General features: G+C 44.1%; 1 protein-coding gene across 9 annotated transcripts in view; it reads right to left on the reverse strand.

The window, feature by feature from the left end:
- CADM1 (cell adhesion molecule 1) overlaps positions 1 to 23,154 on the reverse strand; it is a 442,451-nt gene that overhangs the window by 408,088 nt on the left and 11,209 nt on the right. For 6 of the 9 annotated variants that reach the window (XM_045038335.1, XM_045038334.1, XM_045038332.1 and 3 more), the window contains exon 1: positions 6,316 to 6,949. In XM_045038335.1, coding sequence (XP_044894270.1) covers positions 6,316 to 6,940 — 625 coding nt within the window. In that variant the 5' untranslated portion in view covers positions 6,941 to 6,949. Of the gene's footprint in view, positions 1 to 6,315; positions 6,950 to 16,610; positions 16,644 to 23,154 lie in introns of those variants that run through there. The other 3 variants (XM_045038337.1, XM_045038336.1, XM_045038338.1) reach the window with 2 other exon arrangements.

Here is a 23,154-nt window from a genome sequence, read left to right on the forward strand (position 1 = left end):
ACAGGGTGTGGGGGTGGGTGGGCAGAAGGGTGTGTGGTTCAGATAGAAGCTACATTAACCCTGCGGTTGGGCAGTCTATATGCCCAATGGAAATCTTTCCAGACCTCGAGGGAAAGGTAGAGAAAATAAATAAATCAGGGAGAAAAAAAAAAAAAACCCACAGACACCAGATGTTGCTTCTGAACAAAGCCTTACAGTAGGAAAGAAGGATTCCCAAAGTGGCAACAAACTCACATGGAAATGTCTGCGAGGTTAAGGAAAAAAAAAATCTCTGTTTGCATGCTGTTTATTCCAGGTGTGAAGAGCAAATACCAACACTTGGAGAACCATTGTCTGTTTTGAAAGTGTTTGCAAGTGTACAGTTCAAAAACGATGCAACCGCCAATGGTAACTACACCCATGTGGCATCTACCTCCTGCTTAAACACTGCAGCCACTCTTTAGAATACTTGACTTCTTAAAAGCTATATAAAATGGTAGATAAGGGAATGAGTTTTTTGATGCAGACAAAGTTGAGCTCAAACTCACTCATCTGAGGAAGGGCCTTTGGGTATCTAGGGCAGGAAAATGGCAAAAGCAAAGTCCTAGAGAAAGAGTCCTGTCCTTAGCTCAAGAGGAAAGGTCCAGACTGAAATGGGAGAATGGAGGACTGTGGGGAAAAAAGGAATCAACTGTCTGATTGAGTCTTAAAGTGCTATTTATTTTTTACAACGATGTACACGGTTGGATATAAATGTTTTGAAAATTATTGCTAGGTGATCAATCAGTTGGAGCATTTGGGTAGAGAAAAGAGAAAGTGGTTCACACAAAACACCAAATTAAAAAAAAATCAGGCAATTACAAACTCCAGGAAAAACAATGTATGAGAAATGACACATAATTATGGCAAACTGCCTGTCTCAGCAGTGAATAATACTTATGTAGTCATAAAAGTATAAACACAGAGTATTAATTTAACCCCAAATTGTGATATAATTATAAAAGAAGGATAGGGGGGAGATAGTAGCAAGAAGGTGATGGAATATTAGAGAGCAAACGCCTCACCTGCAATAAAAGGAATTTAGTAGCTAGGAACTGTCTAAAATGGATAAGTCAAGAAATAGCAATATAAATATGTTGTTTAAAAGCTGGAGATAAATGCCAGTAGAAACTACTAAGAGTGAGAGAGGTTGCCTCTATGGGACAGAGGGGGTGAGAAGGAATAGATCAGAAGACTGTTATTGTATCATTGAGTCTTCCAGTGATATATATATAGTGACATATATATATATAGTGATATATATATAATATATATATTATATATATCATGATATCACTACATATAATGATATATATATATATTTGTAATTATGTACATAGATTACTTGGATAAATGACTTTAAAGGATAATTATCATTGTACTTGGTACATAATAAATTCTTAAGAAGGGTTAGCCATTATTATAGCAGTGGAATGGATATGAAAGAGTTATTTTGTCCATTATCTTGCCTTTAGCCAGTACATTATCTTCTTACATTCCCTGACAGGGCTGGCCATATCACAAGGTACCAGTGGCTCTGTCAGCATCAGCTGGTTGTGACATTGGCCAAGATGCTATCCCATGGCCCATACTGACCTCAGCAATGTATGATGGCAGGGGTAATCCTGGATACAAAGGCCAAGTTGCTACATTAGTATTTTTGTCCTTGTAGAAGCCTCAATAATAGCACCCCCTGCACTCCCCCACCCCCAACAATATGACCATGTTCTAATCCCTGGGACATGTGAATGTTAGCTTATATGGCAAAAGGGACTCTGCAGATGTGATTAAATTAAGGATTTTGAGATGGAGAGATTATCTTGGATTAGATTCATGGGCTCAATGTAATCACAATACTCCTCATAGGAGGGAAGCAAGAGGAGTCCAAATCAGAGGCAGGACAGAAGAATTGAAATGATGAGCTTTCAACACAGAGGAAGAAGCCACAGGCCACACGGGCAGCCACTGGAATCTGAAAATGTCAGGGAAAAGGATTCTCCCCTCAGACCTGACGAAAGGAGCCAGTCCTGCTCACATCTTGACTTCAGCCCAATGAAACTGATTTCAGACTTCTGGCCTTCAGGACAGCAAGAGAATAAATATGTGTTGTTTTAAGCCACTAAGTTTGTGGCAATTTGTTAGAGCTGCAAGAGGAAACCAACGGAATCCCAAACCATAAAAAGGTCCCTCCCGTTCTCTTCAGCCTCCACCATCCCCTGCAGTAGACACCAAGTCTGATAACCTGAGAAACGTAAAAATGCATTTCCATTAAGGTGTTATGAGCTGTTGTATACCTTTCAGAGAAATTTTACATCTTGCAAAAAGATTCCAGGGAGAGAGTCTCAAGGACAGAAATTATTTCCACTCTTATTTGTATTTCTAGTATTGGGCGCAGTGCTTGGCTAATACATGATTGCCGAAAGAATGAGTGAGGTGAGGGGCTAAATATAGAGATGGGTAAACAACTGAATAGGGACCCTACACTCAAAGAAAGACTCCATCACCCCTCATTAGTCAGAGATATTTAATACTCCTTACTGTTAAGAAATTCCTCTTACTTCCTAATTGAGATTCCCCCAAGCTGAATCTTAAGTGCTGTCTTTTTTATTCTCAGTGGATTTAGTGAACATCTGGTCATCAACCAACATCTATTAAGCCACTCTTAGGTTTTTGTTTTCGTTTTCGTTTTGTTTTGTGTTCAGGGCAAAACATCCCGAGTCAATGAACTATTCAGACCAGTCTTCTCTTTGTCATGGTCAGAGCAGGCCAGGTTCCATACTGGGATTTGCTTTGGGCACCCGACCAAATGGAACTATGATGGGGTGGAGCTTCTGGCATGTTCTAGCTCTCTCATCTTGGCACACATGTGATTAGGGGACTACAGACAGAGGGACTCCCCTGTTTTCGTTGTCAGCAGTGTGCTTAGAGAAAGAGGAACAATCTAAGACACAGTAGAGATACAGTTAAATAAACTTCAAGGATGGCCTTGAACGGAAACATCACACATGAAGCCTACCAATGTTATAAAGTTGGAGTTTCCACCTAACTCTTAGCCTCTGGGGAGGGAAGGCATTGTTCACGGAATGGCTCTGAGTGTGGTACCCGTGATTCCCCTGGCACCCACCACTCCCTGAGTCACTGCTCAGTACCAGTAATCTGGGCTCCTAGAGCTGAGGCCCAAGGCAATTCTTTACAACAATGAAGACTCTCCCCTTTTGCACAGTTCTCTGCCCAGGGTGACGTGCTCCCACATATTTTATATCCCTGGCACACTGCAAGAACACAGTGTGGCCGCTGTTATGATCAGGCCCATTTTCCAAATGAGGAAACGGGAGGTCAGAAGGGCTCCTTGATTTATGTAAGGTCACACAATTAGTAAATTTTAGAAACAGGTTCCAGTTTGGGGGCTGCTGATGCCAACCTAGGACTGCTTTCTGCTCAACTTCTTCCTTTCCCTACTTCCCCCTTTTTTACTACAAGGAAGGTTCAGCCTGCTTTGCTAACGACACTCAGAAATACAGAGTTTTCAATCCATAATAGTGATAGCTTCAGGGACGGAATGTAAAAACAGTACCAGCCTAGAGGAAGTCCTCCCCAGCCGCTGACTCTTCTTTCATCAGCAGGAATGTGAGCAGTATTATTATGACCATCAAAATACCTTTATTAATATGTTGATGTCTATTGCTTCATACCTACACAGACACGATTTTAGTTTTGAGGAACTTCATCCTTTCCACTCCAGAGCTTTGCTCATCCTGGAATACTCCGGACCAGAGAATCCTCCCTCCATATCTCACTGGTCCAGCTCAAATGCCTCCTTTTCCACAGAGCCTTCCCTGACTACCCAGGCTCTCCATATTCCAGAGGCACATACTTCTAGTTTGGTTCTTGTCTGACAATGCTTTCTATTATAGTTGTGAACTGTATGGCTTCCCCACTATAACGTCAGCTCTTGGATAATAGAGACGATGACTTACTCATTTTTGAGGGGGGCAATATAGCAGTTAAAGGCTCTGTGTTCTAGCCTGAGCTCTGTCACTGGCTCAACTCTGCAGCCTTTTGAAATTACATCTCTGGGCCTCAACTTCCTCTTTTGTCAAAAGACAAAGAGCCCCCTAAAATTATATACAAACTTTCCTATCTATGTGCAATTTCTTTAGAGATAATCCAAAATATTCATCAGATTATTAATGGGGTCTGGGATCCAAGAAAATTTACAAACCAATAGATCAAAGAATTACAGGGTTTCCTTCTGGCTCTGACATTCTAAGAATTTGTTCTTAAAAAAGCCATCAATCCATGGAGCAGAACAGAGAGCCCAGAAACAGAACTACACTTATGTAGTCATTTGATTTTTGACAGAAGTACAAAAGCCATCTAACAGAAAAGAAAGTCTTTCAATAATATTTACTGAAACAACTGGTTATTGATATGAAAAAAGTTTACCCTGACCATTGCCTCATACCACATACCGAAATTAATTCAAGCTAGATCATAGACCTGAATGTAAAAGTTAACACTGTAAAGCTTCTAGAAAAAAACTTCAGAAATCTTCATGACTTGGGGCGCCTCAGTAGCTCAGTCGGTTAAGCGTCCAACTTCGGCTCAGGTCATTGTGTCACGGTTTGTGAGTTCGAGCCGCGTGTCGGGCTGCTGACAGCTCAGAGCCTAGAGCCTGCTTCCGATTCTGTGTCTCCCTCTCTCTCTGCCCCTCCCCTGCTCACGCTCTGTCTCTCTCTGTCTTTCAATAATAAATAAACGTTAAAAAAAAAAAATCTTCATGACTTGGGAGTAGGTAAAGTTATCTCAGGATACAGACAGGAACAGCCATAAAACAAAAAAAATTTAAATTAGATTTTATCAAAATAGAAAACTGTTGCTCACCAAAAGACACTATTTAGAAAACAAATATGCAAACCACAGACTGAGAGGAAATATTTGCAAAATATATCTGACAAAAAAACGAGTATTCCAGATATATAAAGAACTGCTACAAGTCAACAATGAAAAGACAAACAACATAATCAAAAAAATGGGCAAAAGACTTGAACAGATACTTGACTAAAAACAATTTACAAAAGGCCAATAAGCACATGGATAAAAAAAGGTCAGCAATGAGATGCCACTACACCCACTGGAATGTCTAAAATTAGAAAGACCAACATCACAGGTCATCAAAGATGAGAAGCAACTCTAATTCCCACACATTGATGGTGGCAGCATACAACCACGTGGAAAAAAAGAGTTTGCAGGGTTTTTTTTTTTTTTCTCTAAAATTAAACCTACGCTAACCTTATGACCAGCAATGCAACTCCTAGTTATCTATCCACAAGAAATAAAAATGTATATCTACAGAGACTTGTAGAAGAACATTCATAGCACCGTTATTGATTATAGCCCCCAAGCTGGAGACAGAGCAAGCCCAGATGTCCATCAACAGGAGGGTGGATACATCGGGAGGAGACGACCCAGCAATGAAAAGGAACCAATTACTGATACATCCATCAACACGGATGAATCTCAAAAATACCTTGCCTTACATTGTGAAAGAAACCTTCCACAAGAATACACTGTGTGTTATTCCATCCATATGAATTAAAAAATATATATTTTTAGTGTTTATTTAGTTTTGAGAGAGAGAGAGAGAGACAGACAGACAGACAGACAGACAGAGTGCGAGCAGGTTAGGGGCTGAGAGAAAGGGAGACACAGAATCTGAAGCAGGCTCCGGGCTCTGTGCTGTCAGTGCAGAACCTGACGTGGGGCTCAAACCCATGAACAGTGAGATCATGACGTGAGCCAAAGTTGGACACTTCACTGCCTGAGCCACCCAGGTGCCCCCATATAAACTGCTTTAATAGGCAAAACTAATACACAATGAAAAGCAAGGAGCCAAGAGGGTTAAGCAGCATGGAAGGTTTTTTTGTGTCTTGCATCCATGAAATACAGCCAGATCAACACTAAACCACCCTGCACACCTAGAAAACTGATCCGAGGATTAACACAACAATCTGCACAACCTGAACCACAGACGCCAGCAGACACATGGCACGGAGAGGTGAATTGGGGGAGAACAGAAGCCACAGAGGGCAGGGAGCTGTTTCTGTTTGCTGAGAGAGGACGGGATGGCGGGGAGAACATGGGAAAAGCACCCCCGCAAAAGCAACTGGAGAGAAAGTGGAAAAGTAGAAAGAGCTGCAGGGACTGAACTAAAAAGGGAGAAAGGAGAGGGTTTAAATTCCGTCAAGACTCTATAAACAGGGGGAGTGCAGAGTCTGAAACGCCGCGGCTCCATACCTGGTGGTGCTCTGGTGAGACGGGCGAATCCCCAGGAGAAGAGTGAAGTCCGGGCGTGTTCGGGCCACATGGAGACAGGTAGTTCCCCTGCTGGGAGGACTCCCCACAGGCAAAGGTCCACTGGATCCTGGAGAACAACCACATTCGTTGGTGCTGGAACAAGGTCGTTGTGGGTGAAGGCTTGTGCCAGATGGGTGTTGTGATTTTCCAGAAACCCTGAAGTGATGCTGCTATACGATCGCGTCAACTTTTTCTGGGGGGGGCTGGCACCGGCCGCAGTCTCTGGGCGGCAGCAGCAGCAGTGCAGGCCTGTAAACGATCCCGGGTGCGGCCAGCACCCGGCCAGAGCTCGATGAGACCCTCCAGCAGAGGGGCACAACGGGTCAAAGCCGCAGTCCCTCAGAAGCGAGGGGTTGGAAACACAGCCGCATCTGAGATAAAACTCAGGAGGCAGGAGCCGCCTGGCAACCTGACGGCTTGGTCGCGGACAGTATAAAAGCGGGGAGTGGATGGAAGCTGGAGACAAAGGACGGGTGTGCAACTGCTGATCGGAGAGAACAGAATTCAGATACCAGAGACCGGGTAGCTGGGTGACACCATTTTCAACATTCCTGCGCATGCGCATACGCACCTACCAGCACCACAACAATGTACCCCTGTAAGCTGAGTAGCGCCATCTAGTGGAGGACGGAACCATGACAATAAGCCCCGCCCAAACGGGCCAACCTCGATCTTCAGGAGCACAAGTCTCTCTGCCTGGTTAGTTGACAGACTATAAACTGCTTCATAGGTTGACTTCTAGGGGAAAACAATATAATTTCAATCATATTTCAGTCTGCTTGCTGGTCCATTTATTCAATTTTCTTTTTTTTTCTTTTTCTTTTCTTTTTCTTGATTACAGAAAGAGAAAAATTCATTATTATTTTAGATTTTTATTAAAACATTTTTCTTGGGGCGCCTGGGTGGCGCAGTCGGTTAAGCGTCCGACTTCAGCCAGGTCACAATCTCGCCATCCGGGAGTTCGAGCCCCGCATCAGGCTCTGGGCTGATGGCTCGGAGCCTGGAGCCTGTTTCCGATTCTGTGTCTCCCTCTCTCTCTGCCCCTCCCCCGTTCAAGCTCTGTCTCTCTCTGTCCCAAAAATAAATAAACGTTGAAAAAAAAAATTAAAAAAAAAAAAACATTTTTCTTTAATTTTTTTCTACTACATTTTTTACTGTTTTGTAAAATTTTCAAATTCTATTTGACCTCCATCATTTCATTTTATTCTATTTCATTGTATTCATTTTTTCAAATTTTCAAAAGTTTCCCTTTTTTTTCCTTTTTCCCCTTTTTTCTCTAACCTATGAAGCCCCTTTCAACACCCAGACTAAAACACACCTAGGATCTAGCATCATTTATTCGATTTGTGTGGATTTGTGCGTGTGTGTTTGCTTTTAATTTTTTAATTTTAATTTTTTTAATTTTAACTTTTTACATCATTAATTCCTTTTCTCCCTTCAAAATGATGAAAAAAAGTAATTCACCCCGAAAGAAAGAGCAGGAAGAAATGACAGCCAAGGATTTAACCAACACAGATATAAGCAAGATGTCTGAACCACAATTTAGAATCAGGATAATAAGAATACTAGCTGGAGCTGAAAATAGATTGGAATCCTTTTCTGCGGAGACAAAAGAAGCAAAAGCTAGTCAAGATGAAATAAAAAGTGATATAACTGAGCTGCAATCTCAAATGGATTCCATGGCTGCAAGGATGGATGAGGCAGAACACAGAATCAGCAGTATAGAGGACAAACTTATGGAGAATAATGAAGCAGGAAAAAAAGAGGGAGGTTAAGGCAAAAGAGCACGATTTAAGAATTAGAGAAATCAGTGACTCATTAAAAAGGAACATCAGAATCATAGGGGTCCCAGAAGAGGAAGAGAGAGAAATAGGGGTAGAAGGGTTATGTCAGCAAATCATAGCAGAAAACTTTCTTAACCTGGGGAAAGGCACAGACATCAAAATCCAGGAAGCACAGAGGACTCCCATAACATTCAACAAAGATCGGCCATCAACAAGGCATATCATGGTCAAATTCACAAAATACTCAGGCAAGGAGAGAATCATGAAAGCAGCAAGGGGAAAAAAAAAGTCCTTTACCTATAAGGGAAGACAAATCAGGTTTGCAGCAGACCTATCCACAGAAACTTAGCAGGCCAGAAAGGAGTGGCAGGATATATTCAATGTGCTGAATCACAAAAATATGGGCCAAGAATTCTTTATACAGCAAGGCTGTCATTCAAAATAGAAGGAGAGATTAAAAGTTTCCCAGACAAACAAAAATTAAAGGAGTTTGTGATCACTAAACCAGCCCTGCAAGACATTTTAAGGGGGACTCTCTGAGGGAGAGAAAAGACGAAATAAATAAATAAGTAAAGACCAAAAGCAACAAAGACTAGAAAAGACCAGGCAACATCACCAGAAACTCCAACTCTACAAGCAACATAATGGCAATAAATTCATATCTTTCAGTACTTACTCTAAACGTCAATGGACTCAATGCTCCAATCAAAAGACATAGGGTAACAGAATGGATAAGAAAACAAGATCCATCTATATGCTGTTTACAAGAGACCCACTTTAGACCTAAAGACACCTTCAGATTGACAGTAAGGCAATGGAGAACCATCTATCGTGCTAATGGTCGATAAAAGAAAGCTGGAGTAGCCATACTTATATCAGACAATCTAGACTTTAAAAGAAAGACTATATCAAGAGATGAAGAAGGGCATTATATCATAATTAAAGGGTCTATCCACCAAGAAGACCTAACAATTGTAAACATTTATGCTCCAAATGTGATCATACCCAAATATATAAATCAATTAATCACAAACATAAAGAAACTCATTGATAATAATACCATAAGAGTAGGGGACTTCAACATCCCACTCACAGCAATGGGCACATCAACTAAATGGAAAATCAATAAGGAAACTGGCTTTAAGTGACACACTGGACCAGATGGACTTAACAGATAGAGTCATAACACTTCATCCTAAAGCAGTGGAATATACATTCTTTTCCAGTGCACATGGAATGTTCTCCAGAACAGATCACATACTGGGACACAAATCAGCCCTCAACAAATACAAAAAGATCAAGACCGTACCGTGCATATTTTCAGACCACAATGCTATGAAACTTGAAAGCAACCACAAGAAAAATTTTGGAAAGGTAACAAATACTTGAAGACTAAGAACATCCCACTAAAGAATGAATGGGCTAACCAAGAAGTTAAAGAAGAAATTAAAGGGGCGCCTGGGTGGCTCAGTTGGTTAGGCGGCCGACTTCGGCTCAGGTCATGATCTCGCAGTCCGTGAGTTCGAGCCCCATGTCCTGCTCTGTGCTGACAGCTCAGAGCCTGGAGCCTGTTTCAGATTCTGTGTCTCCCTCTCTCTGACCCTCCCCCGTTCATGCTCTGTCTCTGTCTCAAAAATAAATAAACATTAAAAAAAAATTTTTAAAAAAAAGAAGAAATTAAAGAGTACATGGAAGCCAATGAAAATGATAACACCACAACCCAAAACGATAACACCACAACCCAAAACTTCTGGGACACAGAAAGGCAGTCATGAAAGTATATAGCATTCCAGGCTTTCCTAAAGAAGGAAGAAAGGTCTCAGATACACAACCTAACCTTACACCTTAAAGAGCTGGAAAAGAATAAAAAATAAAACCCAAACCAGCAGAATACAGGAAATAATAAAGATTTGATCAGAAATCAATGCTATCAAAACAAACAAACAAAAGTAGAACAGATCAATGAAACCAGAAGCCAGTTCTTTGAAAGAATTAACAAAATTGATAAACCCCTAGCCAGTTGGATCAAAAAGAAAAGGGAAAGGACCCAAAGAAATAAAATCAAGAATTAAAGAGGACAGATCACAACCAACACTGAAGAAATAAAAACAGTAATAAGAGAATATTGTGAGCAATTATACACCAATAAATGGGCAATCTGGAAGAAATGGAAAAATTCCTAGAAACATATATACTACCATAACTGAAACAGGAAGAAATAGAAAACTTGAACAGACCCATAAACTGTAAGGAAATCGAATTAGTAATCCAAAATCTCCCAAAAACCGAGTCCAGGGCCAGATGGCTTTCCAGGGGAATTCTACCAAATATTTAAGGAAGAGTTAACACCAATTCTCTTGAGGCTGTTCCAAAAAATAGAAATGGAAGGAAAACTCCCAAACTCTTTCTATGAAGCCAGCATTACCTTCATTCCAAAACCAGACAGAGACCCCACTAAAAAGGAGAACCATAGACCAATTTCCCTGATGAACACAGATGCAAAAACCTCAACAAGATACTAGCCAACTGGATCCAACAATACATTAAAAAAATTATTCACCACGACCAAGTCAGTCAGATCTATACCTGGGATGCAGGGCTGGTTCAATATCCGCAAAACAATCAATGTGATTCATCACATCAATAAAGAAAGGACAATAACCACATGAACCTCTCGATAGATGCAGAGAAAGCATTGGACACAATATAGCATCCTTTCTTGATAAAAACCCTCAAGAAAGTAGGGATAGAAGGATCATACCTCGAGATCATAAAAGCCATATATGAACGACCCAACACTAATATCATCCTCAATGGGGAAAAACTGAGAGCTTTCCCCCTAAGGTCAGGAACAAGACAGGGATGTCCACTCTCGCCACTGTTATTCAACACAGAATTGGAAATCTTAGCCTCAGCAATCAGACAAAACAAAGAAATAAAAGGCATCCAAATCAGCCAGGAGGAGGTCAAACTTTCACTCTTCGCAGATGACATGATACTCTATGTGGAAAACCCAAAATATTCTACCAAAAAACTGCTAGAACTGTTCCATGAGTTCAGCAAAGTGGCAGGATATTAAATCAACACACAGAAATCCGTTGCATTCCTATACACCAACAATGAAGTAACAGAAAGAGCAATCAAGGAATTGATATCATTGACAATTGCATCAAAAAACATAAAATACCTAGGAATAAGTCTAACCAAAGAGGTGATAAATCTATATACTGAAAATTATAGAAAGCTTATGAAAGAAAATGAAGAAGACACAAAAACATGGAAAAATATTCCATGTTCATGGATAGGAAGAACAAATAGTGTTAAAATGTCAATACTATATATTCAACGCAAAGCAATCTACATATTCAATGCAATCCCTATGTTATTTTGATAGGGATAACACCAGCATTCTTCACAGAGCTAGAACAAACAATCCTAAAATTTGTATGGAACCAGAAAAGACCCAAAATAGCCAAAGCAATCTTGAAAAAGAAAACAAAAGCAGGAGGCATCACAATCCCAGACTTCAAGCTATACTACAAAGCTGTAATCATCAAGAGAGTATGGTACTGGCACAAAAACAGACACTCAGATCAATGGAACAGAGAACCCAGAAATGGACCCACAAACGTATGGCCAATTAATCTTTAACAAAGCAGAAAAGAATATCCAATGGAATAAAGACAGTCTCTTCAACAAGTGGTGCTGGGAAAACTGGACAGCGACATACAGAAGAATGAACCCAGACCACTTTCTTACACCATACACAAAAAGAAACTCGAAATGGATGAAAGACCTAAATGTAAGACAGGAAGCCATCAAAATCCTAGAGGAGAAAGCAGGCTACAACCTCTTTGACCTTGGCCACAGCAACTTCTTACTCAACATGTCTCTGGAGGCAAGGGAAACAAAAGCAAAATTGAACTAATGAACTCATCAAAATAAAAAGCTTCTGCACGGCGAAGGAAACAATCAGCAAAACTAAAAGAAAACTGACAGAATGGGAGATGATATTTGCAAATGACATATCAGATAAAGGGTTAGTATCCAGAATCTATAAAGAACTTATCAAACCCAACACCCAAAAAAACAAATAATCCAGTGAAGAAATGGGCAAAAGACATGAATAGATGCTTTTCCAAAGAAGACATCCAGATGGCCAACTGACACATGAAAACATGCTCAACATCACTCATCATCAGGGTTATACAAATCAAAACCATAATGAGATACAACCTCATACCTTTCAGAATGGCTAACATTAACAACTCAGGCAACAGCAGATGTTGGCAAGGATGCAGAGAAAGAGGATCTCTTTTGCACTGCTGGTGGGAATGCAAACTGGTGCAGCCACTCTGGAAAACAGTATGGAGGTTCCTCAAAAAAATCAAAAATAGAAGTACCCTACGACCCAGCAATTGCACTACTAGGTATTTATCCTAAGGGACACAGGTATGCTGTTTCGAAGGGACACATGCACCCACATGTTTTATAGCAACACTATCAACAATAGCCAAAGTATGGAAAAGGCCCAAATGTCCTTCTATGGATGAATGGATAAACAAGATGTGGTATATATACACAATGGGGTATTACTCAGCAATCAAGAAGAATGAAATCTTGCCATTTGCAACTACATGGATAGAACGAGAGGGTATTATGCTAAGCTAAATTAGTCAGTCAGAGAAAGACAAATATCATATGACTTCACTCATATGAGGACTTTAAGACACAGAACAGATGAACACATGGGAAGGGAAGCAAAAATAATATAAAAACAGGAAGGGGGACAAAACATAAGAGACTCTTAACTTTGGAGAACAAACAGATGGCTACTGGAGGGATTGTGGGAGGGGGTTGGGCTAAAAGGGTAAGGGGCATTAAGGAATCTACTCCTGAAATCATTGTTGCACTGTATGCTAACTAACTGGGATTTAAATTTAAAAAAAATAAATAAATTTATTAATTAATTTAAAAAGACAATGAAAAGAGCATAACAGTGGTAGGATGGGTGGGGGCTTCATTGGGAGGGGCATGAGGAAACTTTCTGGGGTGATGGTTATGTTCTGTTCAGATAGGGTTTTGGGCTAGACAGGTGTATGCATTTACCAAAACTCATGGAATTATGCACTTAAGATTTGTGCATTTAGTGGTAGGTAAATTTTACTTCGTCAGAAAAGAACCATAAACAAATATTGAACTCTAACGATATACATGCTGAGGTGTTTAAGGGTGAAGTGCACTGATGACTGCAATTTACTTTGAAATGCATCCAGAAACATCCGCTAGATTGATGGAAGATACAAGAGGCGGCTAGACAGACAGGTATATGACGAAAAAACAGCAAAATGTTAATTGTAGTGTCTAAGTGGTGGGTATATGGGTGTTCACGATGTAATTCTGTCAGCTCTTCTGCTAGGTTTGAAAATTTTCATAATAAAATCTTAGAGGGAAGAAAAATCTATCAATCGCAAAGCCCCCCCACCCCCAACCAACTACTCAATTAACTGATGTCAGCTCATGATGCAGTGCGTCCCCAACTTTACTCATTTGGATACTCCCTGCACTATAATTTATTTAATAATTTACCTGAACATGACCCACTTTTAAAACGTATAGTCTACGTTCGCCTCATCCCAAGTAATAATATCTGTGAAAGACGTGTGACGTATCCATTCTATCTTTCGTAAGACACACAATGCACATTCATATTAACGTGTAAATGTTAACCTAGAAATGTTTGCTCACATGCCAAGTGTAAAATTATCGCGCTTACCCCCCAAGTGTGCATACCACACTTTAGGAGTTCTGATCCTGGTTGCATGCTTTGGGGGAATTAGAAGTGGAGCATGTGGTCTCTGACCTCAGAGAGCTTGAGCGACGAGCCCCATAAATCTACAGGAGGAGAGGACAGACTCAGTGCAGATGGGAGCAACATCCTGGGCTGGACACAAATAGTCTGCGGCGACCCTCACCCCATGGAAGGCAAGGACAAAAATCACTGGTGACACACGGGTCAGTGGCCTGTCTCCTTGCTCAAGACAAGTGGGGAAGAGACCCTTTGAAGCCCCAGCAGCAGACACTCAATTGGATAGACCCTCAGGTTTGAAGCTTTGCCACAGGCTTTGAAGAGAAAGAGAAAACCCACACACAATCCAGCCACCTGGTCCCCGCCCCCCCTGCCCCCCGCCCAGTGGCTCCCACCCACCCTCCACCTATTCCACCCTCTCAATTGTCAATTAAAATAAACAGCCTTGTATTCCGAGGCCTAGCTTCAATCTATCTTGGCCGGTAGGCTGCGCATAGATTTGTGGCAGTGCCCGAAAGTCCTTGCTCAACCTTTTTAATATCTGAACAAAGCAATCAAACCCGATAAGATCTAGCGAAGGCAAGATCACTCTTCTGTCCCTGGGATAGAAGCTTATTAGTCTGTGGCCCACATCATCAGAGTTATTGTGCCATGTTAAATTTATTGGTACTATCTCACCTCATTAAATACTTAAACAGACCTGACAGGACAGAAAAACGGGCTTTTTAATTTTTTCCCCCCTATCCGAAGGGAGCTGGTGTTTCCCATGTCCCAGTTCACCTCTGCTACAGCTGTTGGCAAAGAAAAAAGAAAGCAGGGCAGTGAATGGAAGGTGTGGGCTGGCTGTTTCGGGATTCCTGGGATCCTGCCACCCCCAGCTTGGTTTGGCTGGAGGTGAGTAAAAGCCCCCCTGAAGTACATGGGGGTGTTTCAGTGGTGTTGACATGAAGAAGAGGCCATGGTATTCATTCTCTTTGCTGCCTTGCTCAGACCTGGTCTTGGCTTTACATTTTCTAGGAGGAGACTTTCGGTCATTTGGCAGGGATAATGCCCAGAAACAAAGGTCAGGATGACCGAGGAGAGGAAAGCAGGGTGTGTGTGTGGGGGGGGTGGGGGGTGGCAGGTAAGCTCTCAGTGGATCCTCCAGCGCTGGGACCTGTGGTCTTTATTTAGCAAACAGCCCTCTATCCAGGGCTGGCTGGTGGCCAAGGCCAGGATTTCCCAGATTCAGAGGGAGAGAACTTGGCAGGCTGGCGAAGCCTTGCAGGGACCCACTAGCCTGAAGGTGTCAAGCAAGTGACAACTGACGAGAAGGGGGTGTCGAAGAATGCTCATGTGTTCCCATGCCTTTCCCCAGCCCCCCCCCCCCCGCCCCCTGGGGTGTGTCTGTGCATGTGTTGGGGGACGGGTGGTTCAAGTGGAAGTCCAAGACCCGGAGAGTGCTTGCAACCTAGCAAATATTCCTTAAACAGCTTCATCCAGAGGTTGAGCATTTTTCCTCATTTATCAAGCCAATTGCCTTCTCAGCCAAGGTGATTTGGGACACAGCCTCCGTGCACCCCCTTCCTCTCCTCATATCTCTGCCTGCAGAGAAGGTCTCTTTTCTCCAGCTGTTTCCCTCTCCCAGCACTGGTCCTTGTTTGCACCTTGTTAATAAGGTGGGCAAGGGGCCAGGAAGTAGCTCCCGGGCGCCTTCCGTTCCTAATGCCCTAAATGGCCATGACACTGCGCTTAATTTCCGTTTTAGTGCAACTGCTGGCGGGACATCAGCAGGCCGAGGCTTGGGTCCTGTGACAGTATCTTCAACTGTGGCCATCAGCCTCCCTGTAATTAGATGCCACTTGGAGCCCAATGCCCCGCAGTGCCAGAGCTCAGTGGACTTACATAACTGTCCCCCTGTTCAGAGCACAAGGCTCTTTACAGACTCTGAGCCTCCCGGCGTTAAAACAGCTGTAATCCCTTGCCCACCCTGGGAGGGAAGGCAGGCCATGACCAGATGGGTTATCTATGTTATCAGCTTAGAATAGCGTGGGGCACGTAAAACCCAAGGCTGGTGCCGAAAACCTAGATGGTTGACATTTACCAACTGGGGAGCGTTGCTTTTTATCTTTTTTTTGGAATGTTCCACAGTAGACTTGGGGAAGTGAGATGGTCAGAAACCATGGGTGCCTTCTGTTGCATTCAGTGCACATACAAAAAAAAAAAGTTCAGTGGGAAACGTTGTGGACGAGCTGCGGTGGTAATTAAAGCATGGCAGCCGTGACGAGGTTTGCGGGGCGATCGGAAGGCTGCCTGTGCGTGTGGATATAAGGCCCAGTTTGGTCTGAACCAAATGCTGGTTGAGGCAGAGGGGATGATGGGAAGGGGGGAGGAGGTGATTAATTACCACCGGGGTGGCAGTATGTCTTCATTTAGAAGCTGCAGCCTCAATTATCTTTAATTACTTCCCCTGTGGCCTTAAATCAAGGGCTGGTCCAGAATGGGGGTCAGTTGCTGAGGTACATGTCCTGCACGGGCTGGCAAAAGGTGGAACCGGGGGCTGACGAGTCACTCTGGGGCATGCATGGCGCTGTTTCAGGTCGGCCTTCCCTCAGGGACTGAAGGGCAGAACCGATAATAATTAAAATTGGAACCAAGCATACCTCGGATAGACAGAGCATCTTCAGAGGAGTCCCAGTATCTCTCCTGATCCATTGGTTTCGTCTCTTGTCTTCACTGACTCAACTGGGGAGGTCAGGAGCGGTGAGTGGGGACCCACGGATGGGCAAAAGAAGCCAGCCACTCGCATCCGGATACCAGGTGAGAGGCCAAGGTTCCCCGGGTTTACCTGGGTGCTCTCTTCTAAGGCAGGGCTCCCAAACACAGTGGATAGGGACCACATCAGGTGCGGGTTAAAAAACACGGATTTGCACACTGGATGTTTGGAGTTGGAGTCTTCCGGAGTGAGGCAAGGCTATGGGTCTTATGAACACGCTCTCCAGGTGCTCCTTAGGTGGCTGGTATCTGGGAACCCTGCACGGGGCTTGCCTTCCGGCTTCCTTTCTACGTAGGGTGGGGCAGACCCCTTACGTCGGGGAGGGCTCTTCATCCCTGGCCCCTCCCCTCATTCTTCCAGTTCAGACTTGTCAGAGTCGGAGACTGTATTTTCAAAATCCAGGACTTGTTTGAAAGGCAGTAGGAAAGAGAATGAAAACACGAACGGAGATGCAGTGTGCTTTGTTGGAACATCCGTCTGCTCCTCTGGGTGGGGGTGGGGGTGGGCAGAAGACGAGGTGACGTCAGGCAGGGCCGCTCCTCTCCCTTCCCCTGGATGAGTCTCCTCATCTGTAAGGTGGGGGGGGCGGGGCAAGATGGTCGCTCAGACCCTTTCCCTCTCTGACACTCGATTTTCTCTAGTCTTCAGGCCAAACTTCTTCCCCCTGCCCCCACATGGTGTGATGTCAGGGAAGGAAGTCGTCTGCTTCCAGGCAGGGAAAAGAGTGCGGGCACCCTAGGTGTCACTCACACATAGCCTGTTGCTCTCTCTCCCACCTTGGTCTCCCGCTCTTCCCCCTCCCTGTCTCCCTGTCTCCCTGTTAGACACAAAAGGAGTCTTGAAGGATGTTACCCTATCCTCTGCCCAATAAAACTCGCTCTGGGCCATTCAGGACCTCTGGCTCATTTTCTGCTTTCATGCGTCCTTTCTTCCCAGGCCAGGGATTTTCTTTTGGCTTCCTACTCCTATTTGACCCCCAGGTGGCCCTTCTCAATTTGTTGAATATAAATTATGCTCTCAGAGACAAATATTTCTTCCTTTCTTGTTCTTTATATTCTTACTGCCCTCGTATCAAAATGCAGGACACTCTCTCTTAATGGGATCTTAGGTATCGAGTTCTCAGCTCCCTCAAGTTATTAGGAACAGTTAATTGGCAAGTAGCTGTGTCTTTTAGGCTGGTTTACCAGTGCCAGTGGAATTTATGAATCATATCCCAGGGAGAAGTCTAGGATGACTCCAGGGTATTTGGCCTTAAACAACAAAGTTGCTATTTACAAATGACCATCGATTGACATTTGCTGTAGCTTAATGAAGCACGGTCTTTGGGAGAAAAGCGAGAGCTCTGGACATAACTAGGTTGAATTCAATTCAAGAAATGTATACTGATGGCCGCCATGTTGCCACCAAGGTCCTGGATACTGGAGATGGTGGGAAATACCAAGAGGAAGAAGACATAGACAAGTCCCCAGGGGAGCTCAACCTGGTAGAAGGGCACACCCCATGACATCTGTCAGAAGTGATGTGCTGGAAGGTAGTTTTATCTGAAACACACTGAGGAGGAAAGCACAGTTGAAAGAACCTTCAAAAGTTGCAATGCTCTAAAATTTAACCCTGCCCTGTGGCTGGGTTATGCAGTGTCGGCTTTGAACTCAATATATTGGAAAATATTTCTTTCCCTTGTTTAAAATTTTTGTTTCTGCTACCTAGTATTCATGCACAAAGGGTAGGGGTCTTTCCAGTATTTTTATGAGGGCCTAGCTCAATGCAGACCTTTCGTGAGTCAGGCCCTTGATAGTAAAAAAAACAAAACAAAACAAAAAAACAACAAAACCCCCTCCCCCCACCTTTTTTTTAGGATACCTTGTCAATAGACAAAGATAAAGAGGTTTGTGTTCAGGAGCAGGAGGTTAAGAAATCTGAGTTCATGCTAAATTCACTGATTTCCTAATTCATTTCCTGATTCAAGTATTGGTTCTTTGATATAGTGGCTGATAGGCTAATGATTAATTCATTTATTTATTCAATAAACACCAATGGATTTCCTTATCTAAGTTCTTATCCAAGAAAATCAAGCCGAATGTTTTTCTTCTTCCTAGTTTCTCTTTTCTTGGTTTCCTTCCAGAGCAATTAAGAGGAGGTTGAGAGCATTGAGGGGGAAAGATGTCGAATTGGACTCCTCTAGGACACACACCCTTTACAACGCCGGTCCCTAGGGACAGAGGGGGCCTTGACCATGGAGAGAGACTGCAGAGTCTTCTCGGGAGCTGGCTTCCTCTCCTTCCCTTTGTCTTCGTCTTTTCTAGCCCTCTTGCTCTTCCCTCGATCCTTTGTTCCCCAAGGTTTTCGGCCTTGGGGTGGGTGGCCTGGTGGGATGAGTGTGCCCTGTGGGTCCCTCAGACCTGCCATCCTGTCTCCTTCCCCAACAATCCAGGGAGTTAGAGGCAGCTGGTGCTCCTGTCTCCTGAGAGCCTTTTTAATATTATTTCATTTCTTTTAACCTTTATTAAGACAAACATTGGGCAGAGAACACTCTATACTCCCACAAGAGACACTCACCATTTCGATATTAAAAAAAAACAAAACAAAACAAAACCTAAACCCATCCAACCTGAGGCCCGGAGGAAAGAGAGAGGAGAGAGGAAAAAAAAAAAAAAAAGAAAAAAGAAAAAGAAAAAGAATATCCTAGAGATATTTTTACCTTCAAAGATCCATCACTCATTACTGCATATCACAGACACGTCTACAATCTCATTTTCTTACAATTCTCCGTGAAATAAGTGTAAATGGAAAATAATACCCCATTTTGAAAGTTCAACAAAATGTCTTTATCCACCAAATGTAGCCCCAGCTGTCTCATTTTCAGAAACAAAGCCTGATTTTAAATAGCAGCTCACCACCCAAATAAACACCGCAGCTCTCTCCAGCTCCCGCGGCTGCCACGCGACGGCGGGCTCACCCCTCTCCCGGGCCCCTGGGGGTGTGTTGCTGTGGAGCCCAGATCCCCCTCCCCCCTCCACTGCAGTAGGTCTTGGGGCTCCCTCCCTCTGAGGAGGGAGAACGCGCAGAATTCCGTAAACATCCAGAGCCATCTCTCCCTCACCTGTTGGGGAGAGAGTTACCTGGGTCACCTGTCCCCTCTGCGCCCCATCCCGCTCCAGACCGCACCCAAGCGCGGGGAGAGGAGCTGTGGACACGGTTCCTCCAGCACCTGATCTCCACTTTGATCGACTAATGATGTGTCATGGTAGATTTGCTTCCCCCTTGCGAATGGAAAGCTGTTTAGAAGCACAAAGAACGGGGGAGGCTCAGACTTGAAGGCTTGAACCAGCTCTATGGCACTGAGCACAAACTTGAGACCCTCTGGTCCCAGGTTTTCTCCAGGCTCACATCTCCTACCGCTTAGACATCCCAGCTCCCGCTCCTCCCCTTCCTCCCTTTCCTCCACCTCAGTGAAAAGCAGTGCTATCCGTCCAGTTGCTCAGGTTGAAGAAAACACAAATGTGACTCCTCGCTTTCGCTTCCACCCCGCGTCTGAGCGGACACCTGTTGGCTTCACCTACAGCCGGACCGGGATCTGTTCTCTCCACCACTGCAGGCAATACTCTGCTTTCACCCTTGCCGGGGTCAGTGGCAGAACGGGGGCAGAAACGCAGACTCTGGAGCCAAAGCCGGGCTCCGGGGGCCCAGCAAGTTACCTAGAACCCTCTCTACCTTTTGCTCCCTGTCTGCCAAATGGGAACAGCACTAGGCTCTACCTCCTAGGGTTGCTGTGAAGCCTGGCTGAGTTAAGAGGCACAAAGAACTTGACACGGGACTACTAAGAAGAAAAGTGCTACGTAAGTATTGGCTATTACTGTTTCCGTTGTTCTTAACACAGCAACAGAAGGATCACGGTGTACATCAGGCGGCTTCAGTCCTCTGGTCAAACCTTGCCAGTTGTCTCCTTCAGGAGAAAATCCAAAGTCCCTTCATATGAGGCCCCGTGTGAGCTGACCTCCTTCTCCTCTCCTGTTGGTGTTCCACGCCCGCCACATGGAACCTGCGATTCCCAGCACACGTGAGGTCATTCCTCATCTGACTTCGGCTCAGATCACGATCTCGCGGTCCCTGTGTGGGAGCCCCGCATCGGGCTCTGTGCTGACAGCTCAGAGCCCGGAGCCTCCTCAGATTCTGTGTCTCCTTGTCTCTGCTGTTACCCAGCTTGTGCTCTGTCTCTCTCTGTCTCTGTCTCTCTCTCTCTCTCAAAATAGTAAATAAACATTAAAAAACCCAACCAAACACAAATGCTACCTCCTCAGTGTTCAGACACCTCCTCCTTGGGGTCAGCCTGACTACTCCATTTAGAATTAAACCCAAATACCCCCCATTCCTTTTTCTGTGTTCTATTTTTCTCCCTCACACTTACCACTACCGAATATATGCTGTTGTGTCTATTTATTTCGTTTACTCTCTGTCTCTTTCCATTAGACTGTAAGCCCCATGAGTGCAGGGCATTCTTTCTGCTGGTTCACTGACAGGTTCCCAACACTAGAATAGCACTTGGTGCATAATGAATACTCAATAAATATTTGTTCAATGGATGAATATAAATACAGGTAAACTTGACACTCTAGATCTCCCCCTTTAGGTTAATGTTCTCGGAGTGTTTAATGTACTGCCTTACCCGTGGAGCAGAGAGGTTTGAAATAATACCATCTAGAAGAGGTTAAGTGGGGGCACCTGAGTGGCTCAGTCAGTTAAGCATCCAACTTCAGCTCAGGTCATGATCCCACGGTTCATGGGTTTGAGCCCCGCATCGGGCTCTGTGCTGACAGCTCGGAGCTTGGAGCCTGCTTCAGATTCTGCGTCACCCTCTCTCTCTGCCCCTCTTCCACTCACGCTCTGTCTGTCTCTCTCTCAAAAGTAAATAAACATTAAAAAAAAAAAGAGTAGCTTTAAAATATATATATATATATATATATATATATATATATATATATATATATATATAGAAGAGTTTAAGTGACTTTCTAAGAGCCACAGGAAAACCCATGGAGAGCCAGTTCTGGAAGCTAAGTCTTGTGACACTGACTTCAGACACTTTCCCTCCTCTCTGTGCCTCCCACTGACACTGGATTTGACCTACATGCATTTGCTGAGTGTATGGATGGATGGATGGATGGATGGATGAACAAATACACTCACCCACTGCTGGGGAAGTACCAAGAGATGTTAAAACTAGCCTGGTCTGAGGAGAAGCCTGGAGTTGGCTTTGACAGTGTGAGGCTGACAGGGAGCCCAGCCAGGTAGGAAGGGCCCATCAGTGCTTACATTTGGCCATGAATCACCCCCACTGATTCAGGAGCCAGGAGGCCTGTCAGTGGAACCTTGGATGGAATTGATGCATCAAGGTGTCACTCTCTCCAAGTTGTTTATCGAAAGTGACACTGAGGGAGATTGACAGGTAGTCACTGGACAAATAGGCAGATCACAGGCTCACAGGAATGCCTGGCAGCCCCTGTTGCATGAAAAACTTGAGGCAAGACCCTGGAGATGCCTCTGTAGGGCTTGGCCAGCAGGCCCGTGGTGGCAGGGGGGAACGGGCAGCGTTTCACAACACAGTGACCTTACCTCGGGACCTCATGGGTTGTTTAGGGTGGGGACGTCCTTATTTTTTTTTCTTCAGCTTCATTTCTTTTTGCTCTTTTGCCTTCTCAGAGACTGGCTGGACCACCCCACATCAACCCTTATGAGGTCCCCATGAAGGGAACCCATAGGCTGCACAGAGAATGTGGGTTGGCCGGGACCCATTATAACTTCTCAGACCTGCACCTATCTACTCCCCACTGCTTTCAACACAGGAATGATGGCTGATGGTTACCGAGCACTTCCTTCATGTGAAGCCCTTAACAGGCTTAGTTTATCTGACCTTCACAACAGCCAAATGAGGTAGCGATTATAGTCCCCATATTATAGTTGAGGAAATGAGACCTTCAAGGTTAAATTGCCTGTTTGGGTCTTATGGCCAGATGGTGGCTGAACCACCATTGCACTCCAGGTATCTGTGACTTGAGGCCTCACTCTTAGCCCCTGAACATCCCTCCATGGACCTTCAAAGCCAGGCCCTCACCCTCCCGCTCAGCCGGGTTTTCAAAGCCCCTCACCGCCAAGCACTTCTCCATCACTTTCCATTTTCCCAACGCAGAGGTTGTGCTTAACCAAACCCATATTCCTTCTAATTCCCATTCTTGTGACTTTCTCAAAGGTCTTTTTGTCTTTGTTCCTCAGCTGCATGTATTGCCTGGCCCAGTCTGGGTTAAATAAATATTTGTCACATAAAGGGAGTGACTTGGTTGGACCCCGTCGCTCTGTCTTTTTACCTGTTTCCTCCACACTAAATCTGTCTCCATAGCTATTCAATCCACGTGTCTCCCTACCTTCAAAGCCAAATG

This window comes from Felis catus, chromosome D1, assembly GCF_018350175.1.
Source record: "Felis catus isolate Fca126 chromosome D1, F.catus_Fca126_mat1.0, whole genome shotgun sequence".
In the NCBI taxonomy this organism is placed as follows: Eukaryota; Metazoa; Chordata; class Mammalia; order Carnivora; family Felidae; genus Felis; species Felis catus.